Source organism: Rattus norvegicus, chromosome 7 (genome assembly GCF_021556685.1).
Source record: "Rattus norvegicus strain SHRSP/BbbUtx chromosome 7, alternate assembly SHRSP_T2T, whole genome shotgun sequence".
Classification (NCBI taxonomy): Eukaryota; Metazoa; Chordata; class Mammalia; order Rodentia; family Muridae; genus Rattus; species Rattus norvegicus.
The window spans coordinates 32,412,446-32,433,899 of NC_141540.1; the positions used below are offsets into that span (position 1 = coordinate 32,412,446).

Sequence of the window (21,454 nt, forward strand, 5' to 3'; positions counted from 1 at the left end):
TGTATATTTATATGAATATATTTATATATGGTTATTTGTTAGAATGAATTACAGGCGGTGGTCCAGCTAATCCAACAATGGCTGCCTATGAACAGAAGGATCCAGTAGTTGCTCAGTCCACAAGGCTGGATGTCCCAGTTGGTCTTCAGTATATGCCAGCATCCCAAAGAAGTAGGCTCTAATGTCAGTGAAGGAATAGACTTGCTGGTTGAGAGTGAGAACATGCAAGCGAAGAGAGCGCTTCCTTCTTTCAAGCTCTTTTTTAGGCTGCCAGCAGATGGTGTGACCCACCCAGATTAGAGTGAATCTTTCCACCTCAAAAGATCTGGATTAAAGGTTTATCTTGCCACCTCAAAGACCCAGATGAGAAGTGGGTCTTCCCTCTTCAAATAATTTAACTAAGAAAAAAAAAATCCTCACAGGTATGCTGAGTCGTTTGGGTTTGGTTAGTTCCACATGCAGTCAAGTTGACAACCAAGAATAGCCGGTCACCACATTACCATAGCCAGCCTGTGGGGAGAGAGTAGATGAACTAGAAGCGTTTTCTCCTATCAGTAATGGTTTTCCACGTTCATCACTTCCTGAATGACTGGTTTCCTACATGGTACCCAAGAAAAAACTCATAGCAGCCTTCTTGGAGGCCGAGCATAAATCTGGCTGGATGTGTCTTTGTTAACTTGATGGAAGAACAAACCGATAGACAAAGCCCATCACCGGCGGTTCCATCCTCTACTAAGTTTCCACTTGGTGTGGCCAACATCTGTCTTCTGTGAATACACAGAGCAGTACAGGGCAATGCCATTGTCAAGGCACAGAGTCCCGGATGACCAGGCATGCACCCCTCTGTTGGATGACTGCAGCCCATTGTGTCCATTTCTCCTGCTGACTCTCCATATGGAAGCTTCCATGGGAAAGCTTACTTCACTTCCTGAAAAGTGTTACCAGTGACGTGTGGGATTGGACCACTTAGTGTGACGGCACCAAGTCCTAGAAAAGAAGCCAGAGAACTCAAGGTTCCTGCTCACATGGAGTTCACACTCTTGTTATATCTTCTAGAAGCCAAAGGCATTAATAGATGCAAATGTCCTACCAACACCCGCCTACTAGTGTTATTTCAACCCCGGCTCTAGCCAATAGTTGAACTTACACAGAGGTTATAATCTTACTACTCTTAGGCAAGTTGTATAATTATGGTTGCTTACATGAACTGAATGAGGAGTAATTTACCGCAACTTGGGAAGCTTATCAGTGGCTACACCACTGAAGAAAATGAACCTATTAACTGCCCAACGTCCCATAGCAAGGGCAGTCTTCCACAGTGAAATGGTTTCTTAGTTAGGATTTCTATTGCTCTGACGAAACCCCATGACCAAGAAGCAAGTTGGGGAGGAAAGGGTTTATTCAGCTTACACTTCCACATTGCTGTTCATCACCAAAGGAAGTCAGGACTGGAACTCAAGCAGGGCAGGAAGCAGGAGCTGATGCAGAGGCCATGGAGGGATGTTTCTTACTGGTTTGCTTCCCCTGGTTTGTTCAGCTTGCTCTCTTATAGAACCCAAGACCACCAGCCCAGGGACGGCACCACCCACAATGGGCTGGGTCCTCCCCCCTTGATTACTAATTGAGAAAATGTCTTACAGCTGGGTCTCATGGAGGCATTTCCTCAACATCTCTGTGATAACTCCAGCTTGTGTCAAGTTGACACACAAAACCAGCCAGTACAAATGGTAATGCATCAAGTGTGGTGGCAGTCTTGTGCGTGCAAGCCCAGCTGCAGTAAGTTCTTGAGTGCAGTGGCTATGTAGTGTCCTAAGGACACTGTTTCATAAGTCTCCTTCCTAATCTCTGACTCGCACAATCCTCTTCCTTCTTTGCAATGTTCCCTGAGCCTCGGAGGTAGAGGAATGAGGAGAGAGATATTTCCCTAATGATCAAACATTTCACAGTCACTTTCACTTTTCACACTTTGGTCTCTTCATTAGCTGCCACCCACGGCAAAAAGAACTTTCTCTGATAATGGATACAAGCAGTACTAATTGATAGTATAAACATAAAATATTTTAATTACATGGACTTATTTAATGCATGTATGTGCACACACACAGGTATGTGTCTACTTACACACACACTTATTTGTGCCACACTGTGTGTATGAAGATCAGGGGATGTATTGTAGTCATTGTATTGTACCTTCTACGATGTGAGCCCTGGGTATTGAACTTGAGTCATCAAGTTTGTCAGCAAACACCTTTACCCACTGACACACCTTATCACCCCTAAATAGAATTATTTAAAAGTTATCTGACTCTGCATCCACTTAACAAAATAACAGTAGTATGTTCTCCCCCTAAGGCCTCTAACCTCCTGGCCGAAGGTCCTTGACCATGTACAGTACCTGACATGAGTTTCTTCTTATGGAGTGGGCCTCAGATCAAATCAGAAAGCGGTTGCTAACCCCCACAATAGCCATGCCACTATTGCAATGTTGGACAGCTCCAGTCAGGCAGGTCACTATTGTAGCGCGTGTGAGGTCCACAGATGATTAAAGACATTGGTGATTTTTCTCATCAGCTTCCATAGTACTCTGAGTGCTAGCCAGCAAGGAGGAAACTCCTAGCTTAGACTCAGATGGATTTCTCTGTTGCACCCTAAGTGCATGGAGTCTTCAACAACAGGGTCTATGGTCTAGGTATGGTGGATGCTCATGGGTCTTCCAAATACTCTCTAATGGTTTAGGGGTGGGGAGCTTTGAGGTCTCCCTAACCAACAGCTTGTGAGGAGGTACCGTAAAACTGGATCTGGATTCTGTTTAACAGTCTTTGGCTTCTGAAAAAGATTTTTCCACCCAGGCATGATGCCCCCATCCAAGCTTTGTTTTAGACTGTGTTTTTCAGCAGGTTTGTAAAAGAATACGTAGTAAGAGGCTTGTTCGTGCATCCTTCATTTTGGGGTAAACACATCTGGCTTCTGCACATGTGTAAAGGACAATACAAGAGGACACACACAGGTCCCTGAAATGTCTGCCCGCAAAGCACTCACATTTACCAACCGATTCATGTGTGCTGTGTAATGTTTGGGGGTGGAGCATGGTCACAGATTACAGGTGCTCTACCAGAGGCTGAACCTATTTCTCCATTCCTTGACTCTACACTTGGCTGGCGTCTTACCTTACCTAATGGACACTGACCATGTAATGTAAGTAAAGGCCTGAGGTGTGCTGTGCACAGATGCTTTCCTCACTTGATCCTTTGGGACCGGTCTTTAGAAGCAGCTTTTGCTGAAAAGCATGGGCTCCTCTCTTGGGTCCACAGCTAACTGCATTGCCGCCGTGCGAGCCTGGCATCCCTGTCTTTGTTTTGCATCTGCCTCCTTTGCCTCTCTCTAGGCGTGGGAAGTTTGCATAGTGTCTGTCTGAAGGGATGTCTGTGGCCATAGCCGATCTAAAAGGCTGAAGGCACAGAGGCAGCTCAGTGCCTTAAACCTGCAGCCACCTTGGGTTTCAGAGACAGCAAGGCCTCAGAGGACACAATACCCCCAGAGTGAGAGGTATGGCTCTGATGACAAACCTTCTCGCTTGCCTTTAAGGGACTGGGCTGATTTCCTTGGGTGACAACAGTGATAATTGGGTTAATGAGCTGAGACAATGATGGGAAAGAGCTTGACCAGGACCATTTCACTATGCAAACTTCTTGCCCCCCCCTTCATCCTCTATTTAAACCCCCAAAAGGAGGGCAACTGGACCCCTTTATCTGTTTCTCCTCCCAGATCATGGATGCAATCTCTCCTGCCTTTCACCCTTACTCATCTCTTTAATTAGCATATTAGAAGGGGGTTGAGCGGACCTTGTTAGCGCTTCCAAGTGGAATCTTCTGCCCTAAGACTGTGGTTATGCTTTTAGAGCAACCTATGATTGACCGAGAGGTGAGGAGATGCCGTGGACTGAATTCGAGGAAGGCCATCCTCACTCCCCCACTTCAACTGAACCAGCCCAGACACAAATACGACTTGTCCAGTACACATATTTTGGGAGTGTTTTCATTTATTTGTTTGCTTGCTTGTTTATATTTTATGTGTGTGAATTTTGTCAGACTGTATGTCTGTGCACCACGTGTATGCCCGGTGCCTAAGAAAGTCAGAAGAAGGCACCAGATTTGTTGGACTGGAGTTACAGATGGCTATGAGCTGCCATGTTGCTGAGAATTTAACCTGGGTCCACCAGAAGAGCAGCCAGTGCTTGTAAAGTACTGAGCCATCTCTCTTGTTGTCTTAGGGTTTCATGGCTGGGAAGAGACACCGTGACCAAGTCAACTCTTATAAAGAAACCATGTAATTGGGGCTGGCTTACAGTTCAGAGGCTTAGTCCATTAGCATCATGGCAGGAAGCATGGAAACATACAAGCCAGCACAGTCTCCAGCACTTACCTCTTGATCCTCAGGCAGTAGAAAGAGACTGTTTGCCATACTGGTCTTAACTTGAGCTTCACCTCAAAGACCATCTCCCCAGTGACTCACTTCCTCCAACAAGGGCACACCTACTCCAACAGGTCCATACCTCCTAATAGTACCACTCCCTATGACCAAGCATTCAAACACATGAATCTGTGGGGGCCATATCTATTCAAACCAGCATACCTGCCCTTGAGAGTGTTCTAAGCCACTAAATTTTGGGGTTGCCAAGCAGTAAAAGCCGACTCATAAACGTTTTATTCTCCGATCTGAGAAGGAACCCTGGTGCTTTTGCAGAGCTTCAATGCCTACCCCCGTTTTAAATGTCACGAGTGCCCTGTAATTTGTGAAACCATTTTCTTATTGTTAGAATCTCGTTGTTACCAAATGGGTGACCTCACATTTATTACGACTATAAATAATATTTTCATAAACAACTGTGTGTATATATTGCTAGCCAGGTTTCTAGTATTTCATAATAGACGCTTCCACTGTGGTAGTAGACTTATGAAACAAGAATTGGCTAGATCAAATTGTAAGCCTTTAAATATGTACTAAAGTATGCGCTAAAAAGGTTGTAGCAACTCACACACACACACACACACACACACACACACACACACACGTGCATACATTTGACCATGCTTCCATGCATTCTTTAGATACATTTAAAGAAAAATAGATATGTAATAAAACCTGCGAATATGACCAGGATGCTGTTCCCAACCCTTGCTAGTCACCATGGAGTACAACCCTTGAATAATATCTTTGTTAGTCCACTGGGATTTTTCTCATTAAATTTTAATTTCTTAGCAAACTGATGTTGAGTTTTTCATACATTGTTAAGAATATTTACACAATAGAGTATACAGGATTTTTTTCATACTAAGTTAAATCCAACTTGAGTGTCCCATGGGATGCCATTGGCAGGAAGTTCAATACTTGATTGCTGTTCCCTGACTTAGTCAGTGCCTTGTGGGACAGGGGGAAGCAGGGAGCGCTGTACTGGTGGCCCATCTTCCGACATGCTGAGCCAGGAGAAACTTTACTTCTTTCCCATGGCCTTGAAGTGCTGTGGGTTTCCACACCTACACAGATCTCATTAAAGATGTTGCAGCTTGAAGACCTTGGAGTCACCGGTCAAATCATTAACCATCTATTGTTTACGAAATGCCAACTCCTGTCACAACTATGAAAAGGAGAGAGAGAGAGAGAGAGAGAGAGAGAGAGAGAGAGATCCCCAGTTATCTGTGCTCTGAAAGGTTATGATCTGTGCCTTCAAGTGTGGCATGTGAGGTTTGGCGAAATGATTGGGAGAAGAATGTATGTATTTCCAGCATGCATTACCCAAATCAATGAAAAGTTATTTTAAAAGATACAGGCATTAACTATTAGAAATGTAGGTTATAAGGATATATATCTGTAATTCTAGGTCTCTGGAAGCTGAGGCAAGAGGATTGCCATAAATCCAAGGGTAGCCTGTGTTAAATGTTGCGAGTTTATCTCAAAAGACAAAAATAAAGGGGTTGGGGATTTAGCTCAGTGGTAGAGCGCTTGCCTAGGAAGCGCAAGGCCCTGGGTTCAGTCCCCAGCTCTGAAAAAAAAGAACCAAAAGACAAAAATAAGAAGGAAAGGTAATATGCAGAGCAGAAGTCAAAGAAATCTGGTCCATAACTATCAAGCCATGTTTCTAAATATTTCTTTGATAATCAAGAAAAAAAAATCAAGGATGGGAGAGATGGCTTTTCAGTTAAGAGTACTGGATGCTGTTCTAGAAGACCTGGGTTTGAGTCCCATACCCACATGGTGGCTCACAACTGTCTGTGACTCTAGTTCTAGAGTCTCGACACATGAATAAATAACAAAATAAATCTTTTTTAAAAAGGAAAAAGAAAAAGAACAAGTCAGAGATACAGCCACATGATTACATAGTAAAGGGTGGGGAGAATCAGACATCTGATTAAGATAAAGTGTAACAGGGAGTCACTCTCTGAAGACATTTCATATTTCAGTATACAACAGGAGTCCTCTGTGTTCCCACTCCAAACACTTTTTTAGACACCAATCTTCGAAAAAAAATTTTCACTCCCATCAAACGTCAGAGGCTCCAGCTTCTGTCAGTCTATAAGGCGGTGGACAGATGTTAAAAACCTAGTCACGGGTGCTTGTTCCTGAGGAGAATAGTCTTGTCCTCAACTGAGGTCAGGGAGCAGAGCAAAATAGCAAAGTCATTATGCAACCCGCTGACTGGCCATCTGTCCTCCGGTCTGCCCTGAGTCCCATTGGTCAGGTGAGGCGGGGGCCATGTTGCCTGCATTAGAACGAATGAAGAATTTGTGAGAAACAGAACGGAGGCTGCTGAAACCAATCCCTGAGGTCCCCACACGTGCTTGCTCTCTCAGTGAGGTGTGATCTCTAAGGATCCTCGACGGAGGAGAACATGGAAACTATCCCAAGCCCACTGCGCACCCACCAGTGCTGACACCAAGTTATAGGCATAAAAGCGGGCAGAGAGGGGTTGGGGATTTAGCTCAGTGGTAGAGCACTTGCCTAGCAAGCACAAGGCCCTGGGTTCAGTCCCCAGCTCCGAAAAAAAGAAAAGAAAAAAAAGGGGGGGGGGCAGAGGCGGATCAGCAAGACAATTCGAAAGACAAAGGCACTTGCTGCCAACTCTGATAACCGGAATTGATCTCGGGAACCTACTTGGTGGATGAAGAGAATTGACTGAAAGTTGATCTCAGACACTGTAGCAATGTGCCTTCCTCCCAACACACACACACACACACACACACACACACACACTCATACTCATTTTTAAAAAAGTAACAAGAGGGAGACCAGGTAAGGAACTTGGATTTCGTGCCTAGAGTTGTTTCTTTCACTTTTCCAGGCCTCCTTATGGCTCTGATCCAGCCATGGAAAAAAAAAAAAAAATCGGGCACCTCTTTAGAAGGAACAGAAGAGTCCAGAAGCCTCTGGACTCCAAGAGGCAGCATGTCAGTGACTGGCTCAGCAGCCTGCAAGCTGATGAAACCTCCCAGACTGAGGGAAAAGTCCATGAGCAGGAACGCCTGCTCCCGAGAGCTCACTGATTGCTGTCCTCCCCGGTTAACAAAAACAGATGTGTGCTTGCGAGGAAAGTAAACATTTGAGGTCAATATATGTTTCTCTCTGCTGATCCAGCTTGGCACTTCGCTCTGAGCGGATCGTCTCTGAAGCAGAGTGGAACGTCTCGAACGGTGTCGAGTGACCGACTCGTATCTGTAGATTAGGTCAACTGTTACATCAAACATCCACCCAGTCTTCACATCTACACAGATCTCTTCCTGTTCCCAGAGAAGGCTCTGAGCTGCAGCTCCACTGACATAGAATAAACAAGAGAGAGTAAGGTCCTGTGCATTTTAACACAACCTTAGTTTTTCACACTTTCCGTTACAGACCAAGGCTATCCAAAAATTTAGCCTCGGTGCATACATCTGTAAAATGGAGGTTGGTTTGTTTTCCTTGTTTAAGCTTAAAATAGAAATGTCCATGAGCTTAGTTTTCTATCCTAGTGCGACCCGACCTTGAGAGAGAACAGCACACCGCCATGATTTCCCCCATGAGCCGTTGTTACTACACACCCACACCAGCGCAGCTAACACGCCACTGTGCCCCTGTGCCCCTGTGCCCCTGAGCTACGGTCCTTCACACACTTCCCCAACGCTTCCTCACCCAGTGATCTGTCACAAGACTCACAAAGGAATCCAGACCTGACGTGTCAGTCACAGTACAATGGTGATCCTATAGTCTTTGCTTTTATTCCAAGGTACTTGAAGAAGTAAGTTCCAAGGGATTTAGCTACCTGAGTTTGCCAGCATCCATTCTTCCTTACCATTTAGTGAGTACCTACAGTGCGTCATGCACAGAGTCGCAGTGTCGACAAGGACAGCCGTAATGCAGTCATTAGGACGTATATAGTCTCATGATTCCTCTCCTGTGGGCGTGTCCACTCATTACTCGTCACTGTAAGCTTCTTTGCTTTTGTTTTTGTTTTTTTTTGTTTGTTTGTTTTTGTTTTTGTTTTTGTTTTTGTTTTTGAGCTCATTTATTTGAGGATGGGCATGCCTGAATGCACTTATGCCCATTCCGGAGTCTGCGGCGATCAGTCAGAAGAGGGCATTGGATGCCCTGGAATTGGAATTACTGGTGACTATAAACTACCATGTGAGTGGTGTGAGCTAAGGTCTTCTGCAGGAACAGTAAGTGTTCTTAACCTCTAAGCCACCTCCCAGCTCAAAGCCACTCTTTTAAAACTAGGAACCACCTAGCATCCTCAGAAAAGACAGATCCCACTAACCCATCATCTCATCCCAGCCAGTGAATTCTGTTTCCTCGTTGGCAAAACCAGGGCAGAGCAAACTTGACCACATCATATGTATTTTCAGGGAAGTTGCCTCAGAAACCATGATGCTACCCTTGAGGGGTTGATATGCAAGCCCCCTCTAGAGGTTCTGAGAAGCCAGTGAAATGTCACTCAGAGCCTATTGTCTAACGGGACCCTGCCACCAACCTCCTCCTTCTGGATTTTCTGGAGACATGAATCAGAGTCTACCTAATGAGTTAGTGGGTACCTATTGGCACCCAAGTCAAGTCTGTCACTAAGCTGGACATGTAAGTGGAATTGCAGAGTTCCCGATGACCAGGCTGCACAGGGTTTGAAAATGGTTACTATACATGGTTTTTTGTAGAGAAATTTTAATCCAAAAGCATGGCTACTCTGGCAAGGGATCACTTCCAAAAACCTTCTAGGCCTATGTAATCCAGCCATAATGCAGACTTGATCTGGATTGCAGTATGACCTGGTTGGAATGTATACTCACACACCCTTAGTACACATCTTGAATCCCTAACAGTAAAGGTAAAGTTAGTTTGTAGAAGGAAGCAGCCATGTTTGAAAGTGACGTCTAATTGAAGGGCAGACAAAGTGACGAATCAGAGAAAGATTTGACAGAATGAGTCAGAGATAGGATACGCCTAACTCACACAACAACAGCACAGGGAGGAGAAGCTTCTTAAAAGCAGGGGGCGGGGACTTTGCCAGGAAAGCTTGACAGAGACGGGTTGCAGAGAGAACAAGCTAGACACAGGTGAACAGAGAATGAGCCAGTGCATGAAGAGCCAGAAGATTATAACATATTGCCAAAGTGTAGAACGAGGCTGGGAGAGCAATTCAGTGAGAAAGCAAGATAGGTTGAATTAGTCAGCTTGGAAGATTAGATTGTGCAGATGCTAGAGGCTTTCCAGCCTAGGCTTAGATATAGTTAGAACTGAGAAAGAAATGTTCTGGTCTCAGCCCAAACCATGTATTAGCACAGCTTGGGTGTGGCTCTCATCTCATCCCATCATCTGAGGAAATAACAGTGAAATTATAGATTTTAAGGCATGTCTCCAACTTCCTTGGCTGGGAAATGAGCTGAAACATAGGTGCGGTGTATGGGCTTGGTAAATGTTCATCATGCAACTGGGTACCTGTGTACCTTACACACACACACACACACACACACACACCCTCTTGTTAGTCACCCTCTCTTTCAGCAATAAAAATCCTCTCATTTTTAACTGGTCACAGGATCATACAGAATAATGTCTGTATTGACCTTTGCTACTGTGATCAATGGGATTGATTGGGATATAACCAACTTGTATTTGTCCCTTCCTCTCATGTCCCTTTTGCACCCCCTACTTCTTGGGCTATAAGGGTGGTGCTGAGCCTCCATAATCTACTTTCAATGTGTGTATATATATTCATATACATATGGAGAGAGAGAGAGAGAGAGAGAGAGAGAGAGAGAGAGAGAGAGAGAGCTCTGGAACAGAGTAGGTGCCTTGAGTGTAGGAGAACCGCTTGTCCTGAGCTGTCCACCTCTAGACTCTGTATAAAGAAGAAAATATTACGGAAAGTTCCAGCCGTGCTGTTTGAAGCCTGTCATAGGTGAATGAATCCTCACTGATACAGTGCTTGGATGTGTGGATTCTGTTGTTAGACTGTCTAGGTTCCGTCCCTTAGAAGCTCATGGGCTTGGTGAACTTGCTTCACTTCTCCCCTTCTGCGAAGTGGGAGTGCTAAAGACGGCATGATTACCTTCTGTGGTGATCAGAAAATGAGCCAGCGCATATAATACTTAACATAGATAAAGCCAGGTATGTAGTGGGCGCTTACGATATACGGACTTTTTTTAAAAGCAGTTATTTGCTATAAAAAGATATTCCCCAATGGTGCAAGATCGAAGGGTATTCTCTAAAGTCTGAAGCTTTCTCTTTTAACTGTCATAGCAATAGTTACAATAGTGATATCCTTTAAAAACTGAGCTGAAGATACACCTTGGTGACAGAGTGACGAGGGCTGTATGGATGGTCTTTTTGTCAACTTGACATAGGTTAGAAGCATCTGAGAGGAGGGATCAGTTGAAAAAGTCCCTCCATCAGATTGGCCTGTAGGCAAACCTTTGGGGAGCATCCTTAATGGATGACTGAAATGGACCACTGTGGGGGAGGGGGATGCCACCTCCAGGCAGGTGGGTCCAAGGTCGTACAAGAAGACAGGCTAGACTGAGTGGTGGTGACTCACGCCTCTAATCTTAGTACTTGGTGGGCAGAGGCAGGTGGATGTCTATGAGTTTGAGGCCAGCCTGCTCTAGAGAGCCTGGTTCCATGATAGTCAGAGCTACACAGACAAACCCTCCTTGAAACAAATAAACAAACAAAAAAATGCAGGTTAAGCGAGCTGGGAGGAACGAGACATGGCTTCCACTACAGTTCCCGCCTCTGGGCCCCTCCTGAGAGTTTCTAAGCTGAGTTCCCTAGTGTTAGGACACAGAAGCCAAAATAGAACTTCCTACCCAAGACCTTCCTGGACCAGGCCTTTTCACAGCCATAGAAGGCAAACAAGGTCAGGGCTTTAGTCCCCTGTACCAGTAAATAAATGCAATTTTTTTTATGTAGCATTTGGTAACTTCACCTGATTGGTTAGGTATGATTATCGTTATTTTAATGCTGAGTCCTATTGTGTAGTGCAGGCTAGCTGGAAACATGCTATGTAGACCAGAGCATGAACTCATAATCCTTCTGCCTCCCACCTCTCAAATGTTAGGTTTAAAGGCACATACCACCATGCCTGGGGAGTTCGGTATTATTACTTCTATTTCACGGAGAAGAAAATTGATACTCAGAGAAGCCGAGCCAAGGATTACACAGTTGCTAAGAGACATTGTTGATATTTAAACACAGATCGTTCACTTCCAAATCCCCTACGTTTTCCACAAGCTTTCATTTGTTTTTCCATGCAAACCACTGCACCATTGCACGCCGTATCTCCGTCCGTACGTGTCGTCCGTGTGTACGTTTGTTCTAAAGGACCAGATTTTTCGGTTAGGAAAGAGACACAGAAAGTGTGCAAGTCTCTACGTAAGAAATGGTGTTTTCTCATTCCTGGCAAAGCCCCGATGGGACTAGGCCCTCCGTGTGTTTACACGAAATGTTAGTCCTAGAATATGCTGCAGAAAGCAGATCCAGCTGAGGCTTGGCTCGAGAGCGAGAGGGGAAGATGAGCCTTTCTCCATCTTGATTGCTGTCTAGATCCCCAGACTTGGTTCGGAGTAATATTCAGGCTAAGCCTGAAAGGGGCTCAAACAACAGTGGAGCATCTGGGGTGGGGCCCAGCTTGAAGACAGCGCATGTGTTTTGAATTGGCAATTCTTTTAACAGAAGCAATTTGGAACCCAGACAGGGAAACTGCTGTTGCTGGGACTGTTACAGCCATTTTCCGTGTCCCCTGAGGGCAGTGCCTCTGAAGGGACTTCAGTTAGATGCCCGGGAGAACTTTTTTCACTCTGGTGGTTGTGAATGACATTCACAAGTGAGCTTTAGAACTTGGCCATTAGTGAGGCTCTGAAGAAAGGGGAGGCTGTCGCGCACAGGTATGTGCCGCGTTACCACTGGCTGGAACCAGAAAGTGAAATTAGGAACTCTTGATGTAATGGTTCTCAGCGATGAAATCGTCATTCGATAACCTAGTCCCAATCCTAGCTTACTGGTTCGGTCACTGGGGCCAAGTTTCTACTCCACTGTGAATCTCGGTTTCCTCACCCAGAGCGAAGAGACTGAGCTGGAAATAAGATATACCCGACTTTGTGCTCGACGGATACTCATTTCATCTTTTTTCTTATGAAGCTTTTCCTAGTCTGTGACTCTATGATTCAGCACTTCCTGGAATCCTGAGGCACCAGTAACTTTCCAAGACTCCTTCGGCACCGTCCAAGTTCTTCCCAGCAAAGTTGCGAGAGGTGAGCGAGCGGTGGTGACTGACCCGAGATCCGCAGCTCTGCGCAGTCGGTGGACCCTCACGCTGCGTTGCCTCTTCCGCTCCCATTCGGACAAAGATGAAGTTGTCAAAACAAGTTGTTTCACAAGGTGGTGGAGTCCTTGTGGGGTGTGATGTGATGCCTCGCACCCCTTGCCTCGTGGGAAGATTAACATCTGGACTCTCCGGAACCCCAGGACTAGGTCTATGGTAGTACTGTGAGGCTGCACCCCTTTGGGGACAGGAGTAGGGCTGGTACTGATCTGCCTCACTTGATGACGTTGGTCACCATCACACACACACACACACACACACACACACACACACACACACACACAGAAATGATGCTGTGAAGTGGATGTTGAAAATCCTCTAAACTCAAAAGTTCCTACGGACCAGCCATGTGCAGAATATCTCTGTGTGGAAGAAACATAGTCGTTGTCTGTGCCTGTGGGCTACCGTCCAATTCCTGTTTAGACTTTCTTCTGAGGAAAAGCTTTTAAAAGGCTATGCGAAGGAGTCTTCCTAACTGGAACCTTTACTTACAGAGGGTATTGGTTGGAAAGACAGGACATTCACAGAGAAAACAATAGCCCTGCTAACTATTTCCTGCTGACAGAGGGCTTCAGTGTTTTTGCCTGTATACACAAGACCCCAGCACCCAAATGTGGGAAAGTCACCCAATGAGTTAATTGTGTCGAAGTTGGGCTGCCTTCCTTAATATGTGTCACACGACAAAGGAGATAAAAAGATACACATGCTCATTTTGACCTCAAGCCCTTATAGCCTGCGACATCATTAAATGCAGCCAAGCTACAGAGCATTAAGTTTTTAAAAGTTAAAAATTATGTATACTCTAAAGAAACCTGTCCCTCGCCTGTACAGATAGCAATATGTAGCCCAGGCTAGTCTTGAACGCCCCCATCCTCCTGCCTCAGCCTCCTGACTGCCAGGTTTGGAGTCAGGCATCCCACTCCCCGCTCCCTTCTTTCTAATTTATAATAAAAGAATTTATCGAGAAAAGAATAAGGCCTTCCATGGTCAACTGCAACGGGCTCAAAGTGAGCACAGCCACCGAGAGATGAATGAAATGTTTTGCGTTACGTGAATTTTTTTCTCTGTCTCTGAGGATAAACGGCGAACGCTATTTCCTTACTGGATTACTGTGCCTTTCTACCACCACCACCATCACCACCATCACCACCCCAATTCAGAAGAAATAGAAACCCCGAAAGGAATAGGAGCTTTCCATTCAGCTGAGAAAGGAGCTATTCAAGTGCCTCTGGCTGCCACAGCTTGGGGTTTGCCCTTCCTTGCCAAGCCTGCAGTGTGTCAGCCATTATGACAGTCCACTACCGCCCCCTGCCGTCCATTTGAGGAAACTTGCCATGACCTGTAAACTGCCGAACCTTTTAAACCTTTCTAACAAATCTCAGGATTTCAAAATCATAATTGCAGCGTTGATTCCCCGAGGAACAACTGGAGGGCACATCCCATGATTATCTTCCGAATGTACAGGATGCGGGAAAGTGGCCCCCTCAAAAGCACTCAGCCACATAAAAAAGAAAAAAAATGTGAAGTTAGTTATGAGCATTATTAGGTAAGGCAAAGGGGTTAGGAAATGCTGGCTTAAATAGAACTCAATAAACATTAACTATGAAGGTTGTTTTCTGCTCTTCTTCAGAGCATTTGACACAGAGTTCATATCTCTCAAGGGGAAATGATATCTCCCATGGCCGGCAGGAAGTGTAAAGAAATTGTCACTCGGGTTTGTAAACTGAGTCCCAGGGAGGTGACAAAGGTTCCCTGAACCAGGGTTGCTGTGAAGCCTGGTTATTTGCAGAACAGAAACGGCATCACTTTCAACCGGCTGTGCTGGGAAATCAGGTAGACCCTTTTCGTGTTCAGTTTGGTCCACCTCTTCACAGAGAATTGTATCTAGTTCTCTGTTCTGAAAAAAAAAACCACTCTTGTTATATGCAATTCTCTGTTAATAGATACTTATTAAGCACCAACTGTATACACAAGCAAAATAACACATGGTCCAAGAAGAGCGAACATTTGGTGGGTCAGGTTCTGGGTCTGTCGTGTGCTAGTTGTGCTCTTGGACAAGCCGTTTCTCATCTTTAAAAGGTCAATGGGAGTGATAACAATAGCCCCTTTGAAAGAATACGCTGAGGCTTTAATCCAGCGGTTCTCAACCTGTGGGTCATGACCCTTCCCCTGGGGCTTCATGTCAGCTACCCTGCGTATCATATATATGCATTATGATTCATAACAGTAGCACAATTACAGTTACAAAGTAGCAATGAGAATAATTTTATGGTTGGGGGGGTCACCACAGCGTGACAAACTGTACTAAAGGATCGCAGCATTAGGAAGGCAGAGAACCACTGCTTTAGTCAGATTAGATCGACAGAATGGTTAGCACAAGGCTAGCACATAGAGGAGACTCCATGAATGTGTACCCCTTCCGTTACTGTTGTTGAGATAATTCAGGCATGGCCCCTGCCCACAAGGACTTGATAGTCCCGTAAGAGACAGGCGACAAGGATGCTTACATAGCAATATGAAGGAATGGGTCAAAGAGAGCAATGCTGTTTCCCGTGCCAGCCTGCTTTTAGTGACTACCTCAAATGCCATTTAAATGTCATTCTTGTGGCTGCTGAGATGGCTCAGTGGTTAAGAGTTGTGGCTGCTCAACTCCTAGCAACCACATGGTGGCTCACAACCATCTGTAGTGAGATCTGATGCCCTCTTCTGGTGTGTCTGAAGACAGCTACAGTGTACTCACATATAATAAATAAATCTTATAATAGGATCTGATGCCCTCTTCTGGCACACAAGTGGGCATGTAGATAGAGCACTCATACATAAAATACATAAATAAATATTAAATTTTTCTAAATTTATCGGCATGTATTAGCAGCACATAATAAATGGGCTTCAGCTGACATTTCATACATGCACATGACATAACTCATTCATAGTCTTCCCCCATCACCTCCCTTCACCCCACCTCTGTTCCACTCATATCCTTTTCATCTTCTCCATTATCTTTCACCCTCTTCTTTATTTTCCTTCTTCCCTTCTGCACCGTCTAGTTTTATATCAAGTTGATATAAGCTAAAGTCATCTAAGAGGAGGGAACCGTAACTGAAAAATTACCTCCACAATGCTGGGCTTTAGGCAAGGCTGTTCTTAGTTAGTGATTGAAGGGGAGGGGCCCCAGCCATGGTGGGAGGAGCTATCCCTGGGCTGGTGGTCCTGGGTTCCGTAAGAAAGCAGGCTGAGCAAACCATGGGAAGCAAGCCAGCAAGCAGCATCCATCCTTGGCCTCTGCCTCAGCTCCTGCCTCCAGGTTCCTGCCCAGCTGGAGTTCGTGCACTGACTTCCTCCAGTAATGAACAGTGATGTGGAAGAGAAAGCCAAATAAACTCCTCCTCCTCAACTGGCTTTTCAGCCAAGGTATTTCATTGCAACAATAGATACCCTAAGATACTTTCTTTCCATCTTTTCCTCCTTTCTTTCTTTTATTTGACAAGGTCTCCTGTGTAGCCCAATCTGGCCTTAAACTCTTGAACTTCCTGGTTCAGCCTCCTAGAGTGCCCACACACACCACCACAATACCTAGCATCTCATTCAGATTCTTATGCCTGTAATCCCCGCACTTGGGAGGCCAAAAATGAAACGGTCACCAATTCAATGCCATCCTAAATTGCAAACTAAGGCCTTGCTTCAAAAACAAAAGGCACCCAGTGGCACACTCTTTAATCCCTGCATTCTAGAGGCAGAAGCTAACAGATCTCTGCCAGTTCCAGACTAGGTAGCCAGAGCTACATAGAGATACTCTGCATCAAAAACAAAACAAAACACACCACACCAACCCCCATGGATGTAGCTCGGTGGTAGAGAATTTATCTCGAATGCATAAGGCCCTAGGTTCAAACCCCAGTAAAACAGAGAGACAAGTGAGAGAACAAAGCTTTGACAGCTATAAAGAGAAAAACAGCAAATATATAAATAAATAAAATTCCAGTGACATTTGTCACGGGAGAGTGGGGTAGAAGTATGTGGTTATGTAACATGTATTTGCTGTTCTTAGAACAAGTGATTAAATGATTAGATCAATAGATTCTGAAGGAGGGCAAACAGATGGTCCTGGAGGGCTAGCTGGTTTGAAGGGAAATGGAAAGCAATAACATAAAAGGATACAATTTTTTTGAGTAAAAGGGCAAGACCCAACACATCCTGTACAGGGATAGCAGATCTAGAGGATTTGATGGTAAAGGTTTTCTTTGTAACTATAGTAACCAGAGATATTGCACTGCTTACCTACCATCAAACAGGCTGCCCGCGGCTGTAATAAGCTCCCTCACATACATACAGGTCTAGATCTTAGAAAAAATAATGTGGATGCCATTCTGCCTCTAGTCACATCTTCTCTGCCACAAAGCTAGGAAGAAGTCTTTGCCACAGTCCTTGTTCCCAAGGAAAAATCCCTCCATGTTAAGTGCATATACTATAGCCCCCTGTGTCCTTTGAGAAGTACTTATGACTATCTCCCATCATGCACTACAACCCTGGGAATCTAAGCTTCCCAATCAATGCACAAGCAAACTCATCTAAGCAGAAGAGAGGGGATATTAAAGGACGATTCGGTGGCCATGAAATCTCATGGATAACAATGTGCCTGGGGTTTGAACAAACTCTAACCAGGTGGGGATGGCGGTGAATACCCATAGGACCATTCTCTTTCTTTGCTGGTTTCTTTGGCTCCCCTCCCTCTCTGCTCCTGCTAGAGATCAGAGTTTTCCTCGTGCTGAAAGACATAAAGCCAACCAACAGCTCCTAAATTTACTAGTCCCCTACAAAGAGACTAAACATTTTCTCTGGTTCCAAGACAAAATGTCCCAGCAAAGACCTCTTTGAAGTAGAATGAGTCAGTCCGGTCTGGAGAATCATGAGACAATTCAGCAGTTACGTGGGGGGGGGGGGGGGGGGGAGACAAAAAAGAAAAAAAAACAGGGGTAGGAGATGAGAAACCTCTAGGAAAGGGGAGACTGAAATGTTAGGCAGCTGATGCAAGGGTGCCTGCTGCTTTCCTTCCTGATTCTCACACCGTGTGGTTCACAGGTGAAGGTGCTTCCGTGGGTCTCCGGCTGGCGGTGATGATCCAGGACGTGTTAGACCCTCCATGGAAGAGAGAGTTGCTGGGGCAGCCTTGGAACGTGATCTCCACGGCTGGGTCTAGCCTGAGCTTTCTGCTTCTTGTTCTAGCAGGATTACCTCATGATGGCTAGGTACCGGCTGAAACCAGATCTCAAAATAAACCCTTTCTCCCGGAAGCCGTTTCCATTTATTATTCTCTGCTGCACTAAATACAGCAGTTCAACTTAGCAATTCTCCCATTGTTCAACCCACAATTCTTTTTTTTTTCTCTCTTTTTTTTTTCCCCATCCTTATTAAATTGGGTATTTCTTACTTACATTTCAAATGCTATTCCCTTTCCCGGTTTCCATGCCAACATCCCCCTAACCCCTCCCCCTCCCCTTCTATGTGGGCTTCCCCTCCCCATCTTCCCCCCATTACCGTCCTCCCCCCAATAATCACGTTCACTGGGGGTTCAGTCTTGGCAGGACCAAAGGCTTCCCCTTCCACTGGTGCCCTTACTAGGATATTCATTGCTACCTATGAGGTTGGAGTTCAGGGTCAGTCCATGTATAGTCTTTGGGTCGTGGCTTAGTCCCTGGAAGCTCTGGTTTCAACCCACAATTCTATTTAATGAACATCTACCCTCTGGCTCGACATGTGCTATAGGGGAAGGTCGGTACTAGATCTTGGGAAACTTTTGATGCTTTTCTGTAAATAATGTGTTCCTGGGAGGGGGGGTAAGCATTCAGAAATAAAAAGAAATTCAAAATATGCTTGGCTTGGGACCGTTAGCAGTTCAACCTTTAACTAGAGAAAGAAAACTGTCCATGCAGCAAACTGTGTGTCATCCATGATGGAACAGGTTAGGGAGGCCAGAAGGGTCACTCAGGAGGAGCATCTTGGAGACATCAATGGTTTCGTGGGGTCTTTAGAGGGTAAGGGAACTTTGTTTACAAGTGCATGTGTTTAGCATCCAGTATTTTCACAACATCACACCAAGTAAGACCATCTGCATCTGGAGCCATTCTAGGGCATAGCCTGCAGCCAGCAGCCTGGTCCTTGTTCAGAGACAAGACTGCCACCCACAGCTCTTCTGATAGTCTTGTTTTTACTTGTTATGGCCCATTGGATCAAAGCCGCTAAGTTTGATGCAAGTTCAAAATAATTTCCTTCAAGGATTAACTCATCTTTCTGGGCTTGGGGAGCTACACAAGCAACATCTGGTATAGCCTTCAGAGGGCTTTTTCACCCAAGGAGTTTCAGATTTCAACATGTGAGCCATCCCGCTGAATAACACCGACGGGAAAACAGCTCTGGGTGGCTTTATCTTGTAATGAGAACCCCACGGAACGCCCCCACGGCCGTGTTTTGCACACGACCGTAATAAATGGGTGCAAACCGTAACAGGTTCCTTATCGCTCTGTTTGTTGCCAGAGTGACTGAATTCCAGCTGTCGGGTTGCAACCCCCTTGTGAGTTTTCTCTGGGGCCATTCCATAGCCCATCCTAGGACTGTGGATAACACCCTCCCTGTGCACTGACCAGCCCTTTGCTCACATTTTAATGTAGCCTCAGGGAATCTGTTGGATGGTTCCTATCATCAAACTCCATCTACCACATCCCAGTCTGCTTACGTCTGCTTAGGGCCATCTCCTTGCCTCTCGTTAATGCCTGGCTAGTTTTCTCCATGCACTATGTTCGGTATTCTTTCCTTGGCATCTCACAGTCTAGCCCGGCCATCCCTGGAGTTCTCTTCCAGGGCAAGCTATTGCGTGTGCTTAAAGATGGGGCACCACAAAGTTGACTCAGGCAGGGTAGCTGGGATGCTCAGAATGGACGTGAAGACATGATGCCATGTCTGGACCTGGAGAGATAACTCAATGGTTAACAGTACATCCTGCTCTCTCAGAGGTCCCAAGTTCGATTCCCATCGCCCACATCAGGCTCACAACCACCCATAACCCCCGTCTCCACAGGGACCCAATGCCTCTGGCCTCCCAGGCACCTGCGCTTGCTATATATATATCTGCACAGAGACACATGATTAAAATAAATTCTTTTTCTTTAAGTTGTGTCTGGCTCTTGAGAGATGGCTCAGTGGGCAAAGGGTTTGCTACACAGCATGGGAATCTAAATCCTTTCCCCAGAACCTGCATCCAAAATATTCTCTGCACTGGGGAGGCAGAGACAGGGAGATCCCTGGGATTTACTGGCCAGTCCAGTCTAACTGGGTCAATAAACTTTAGGTTCATTGAGAGATCCTACCTCAATAAAATAAAATAAACGCACATGCACATGCACACATACACGTGCATGGACACACATGGGCACACATGTCAACATACATACACAGACACACACATACTCAAAACCAGGTCCTTCTCACATCTGAGCCAGCTCTAAATATAAAGATCTGGATATAAATTGTCATGGAAATCTCTCCTTCTAAAGGAGGGGGAAAGGGGAATAAAACCCTAAGAGTCGTGGCCTGAATTCAAAGGAGACACTCGTAAAGGACGGACAGTCAACTGTGTCTAAAGCAGCGGGGTCTGACAATACAAATGTCACTGGCACCAGGAAAGCTGCTGGCAATGTCTTCTCCCCAGATTTCAGTAGTAGGTCTGGAAAAGGTTGCTAGGAAGTACAGACCCCAAGACAAACGGACAGAACAGTTCCACTGGCGGCAGTGTGGGGAGTGTGGGGGTGGGAAGCCAAGAACTCATTTCTATCCACTCTGTTTCCTATCCACGTCCTGCTGTGCCGTCCTGCTGTGCCTTCCAGGTGATGCTGGCTCGCCCAACCAGAATGTAGGGCTCTACCTTCACCGAGCCTCCAGCCCAGGTCCTGTAATTCCACTAGAATTGGCCTGTGTTCTGGGCTCTGTCAAAACTCTCCTGATGATTCTAATGTGCATGGTTGCAAACCCCTGCTGTGGAGAGAGGAGACAGATGGCTGGAGTGAAGCCAGGTAGGAGTGGGAGGGTTGGTCTGTGACAGGAGCTCCAGGCCAGGCCAGGCATGGTGCAAAGGCTTGGCTCGGCAAGTGTCCGTGGTCATGTGGACCACGGGACACGCTCCTAGATGCTTGGGCTCAAGGAATGACTTTGTCAAGGCATTGTGAGGACAGAGCTGTGACTCAGACGCCACTGTAAGTCCTTCCTTGCAGTTACAAACACTGGGGCATGAAGACAAGGAAGTGGGTATCGCTAAGACTCGAAAAATGAAGTTTCCTTTGTTTGGGTTGGGTTGGGGTTTTTTTTATTTTTGTTTTTCTGTATTGGGTTTTTTTGTTTGTTTTTTGTTTGATTGTTGGTTGGTTGGTTTGATTTGGTTTGGTTTTTTTTGTTTTGTTTTGTTTTTTTGGTTTTTTTGGGTTTTTTTTGGTTTTTTTTTTTTTTTGTTTTTTTTTTGTCTTTCAAGACAGGGTTTCTCTGAGTAGCTTTGGATTTTCTGGAACTCACTCTGTAAACAAGGCTGGCCTCGAACTCATAGAGATCCACCTGCCTGCCTCCACC

General features: G+C 45.5%; 1 protein-coding gene across 1 annotated transcript in view; it reads left to right on the plus strand.

Moving 5' to 3' along the window:
• LOC134479855 (uncharacterized) overlaps nucleotides 1–18,690 on the plus strand; it is a 56,310-nt gene extending 37,620 nt beyond the window's left edge. The window contains exon 4 of the mRNA XM_087559466.1: nucleotides 17,924–18,690. Coding sequence (XP_087415592.1) covers nucleotides 17,924–18,090 — 167 coding nt within the window. The 3' untranslated portion in view covers nucleotides 18,091–18,690. The remainder of the gene's footprint in view (nucleotides 1–17,923) is intronic.
• The last annotated feature ends 2,764 nt before the right edge of the window (nucleotides 18,691–21,454 follow it).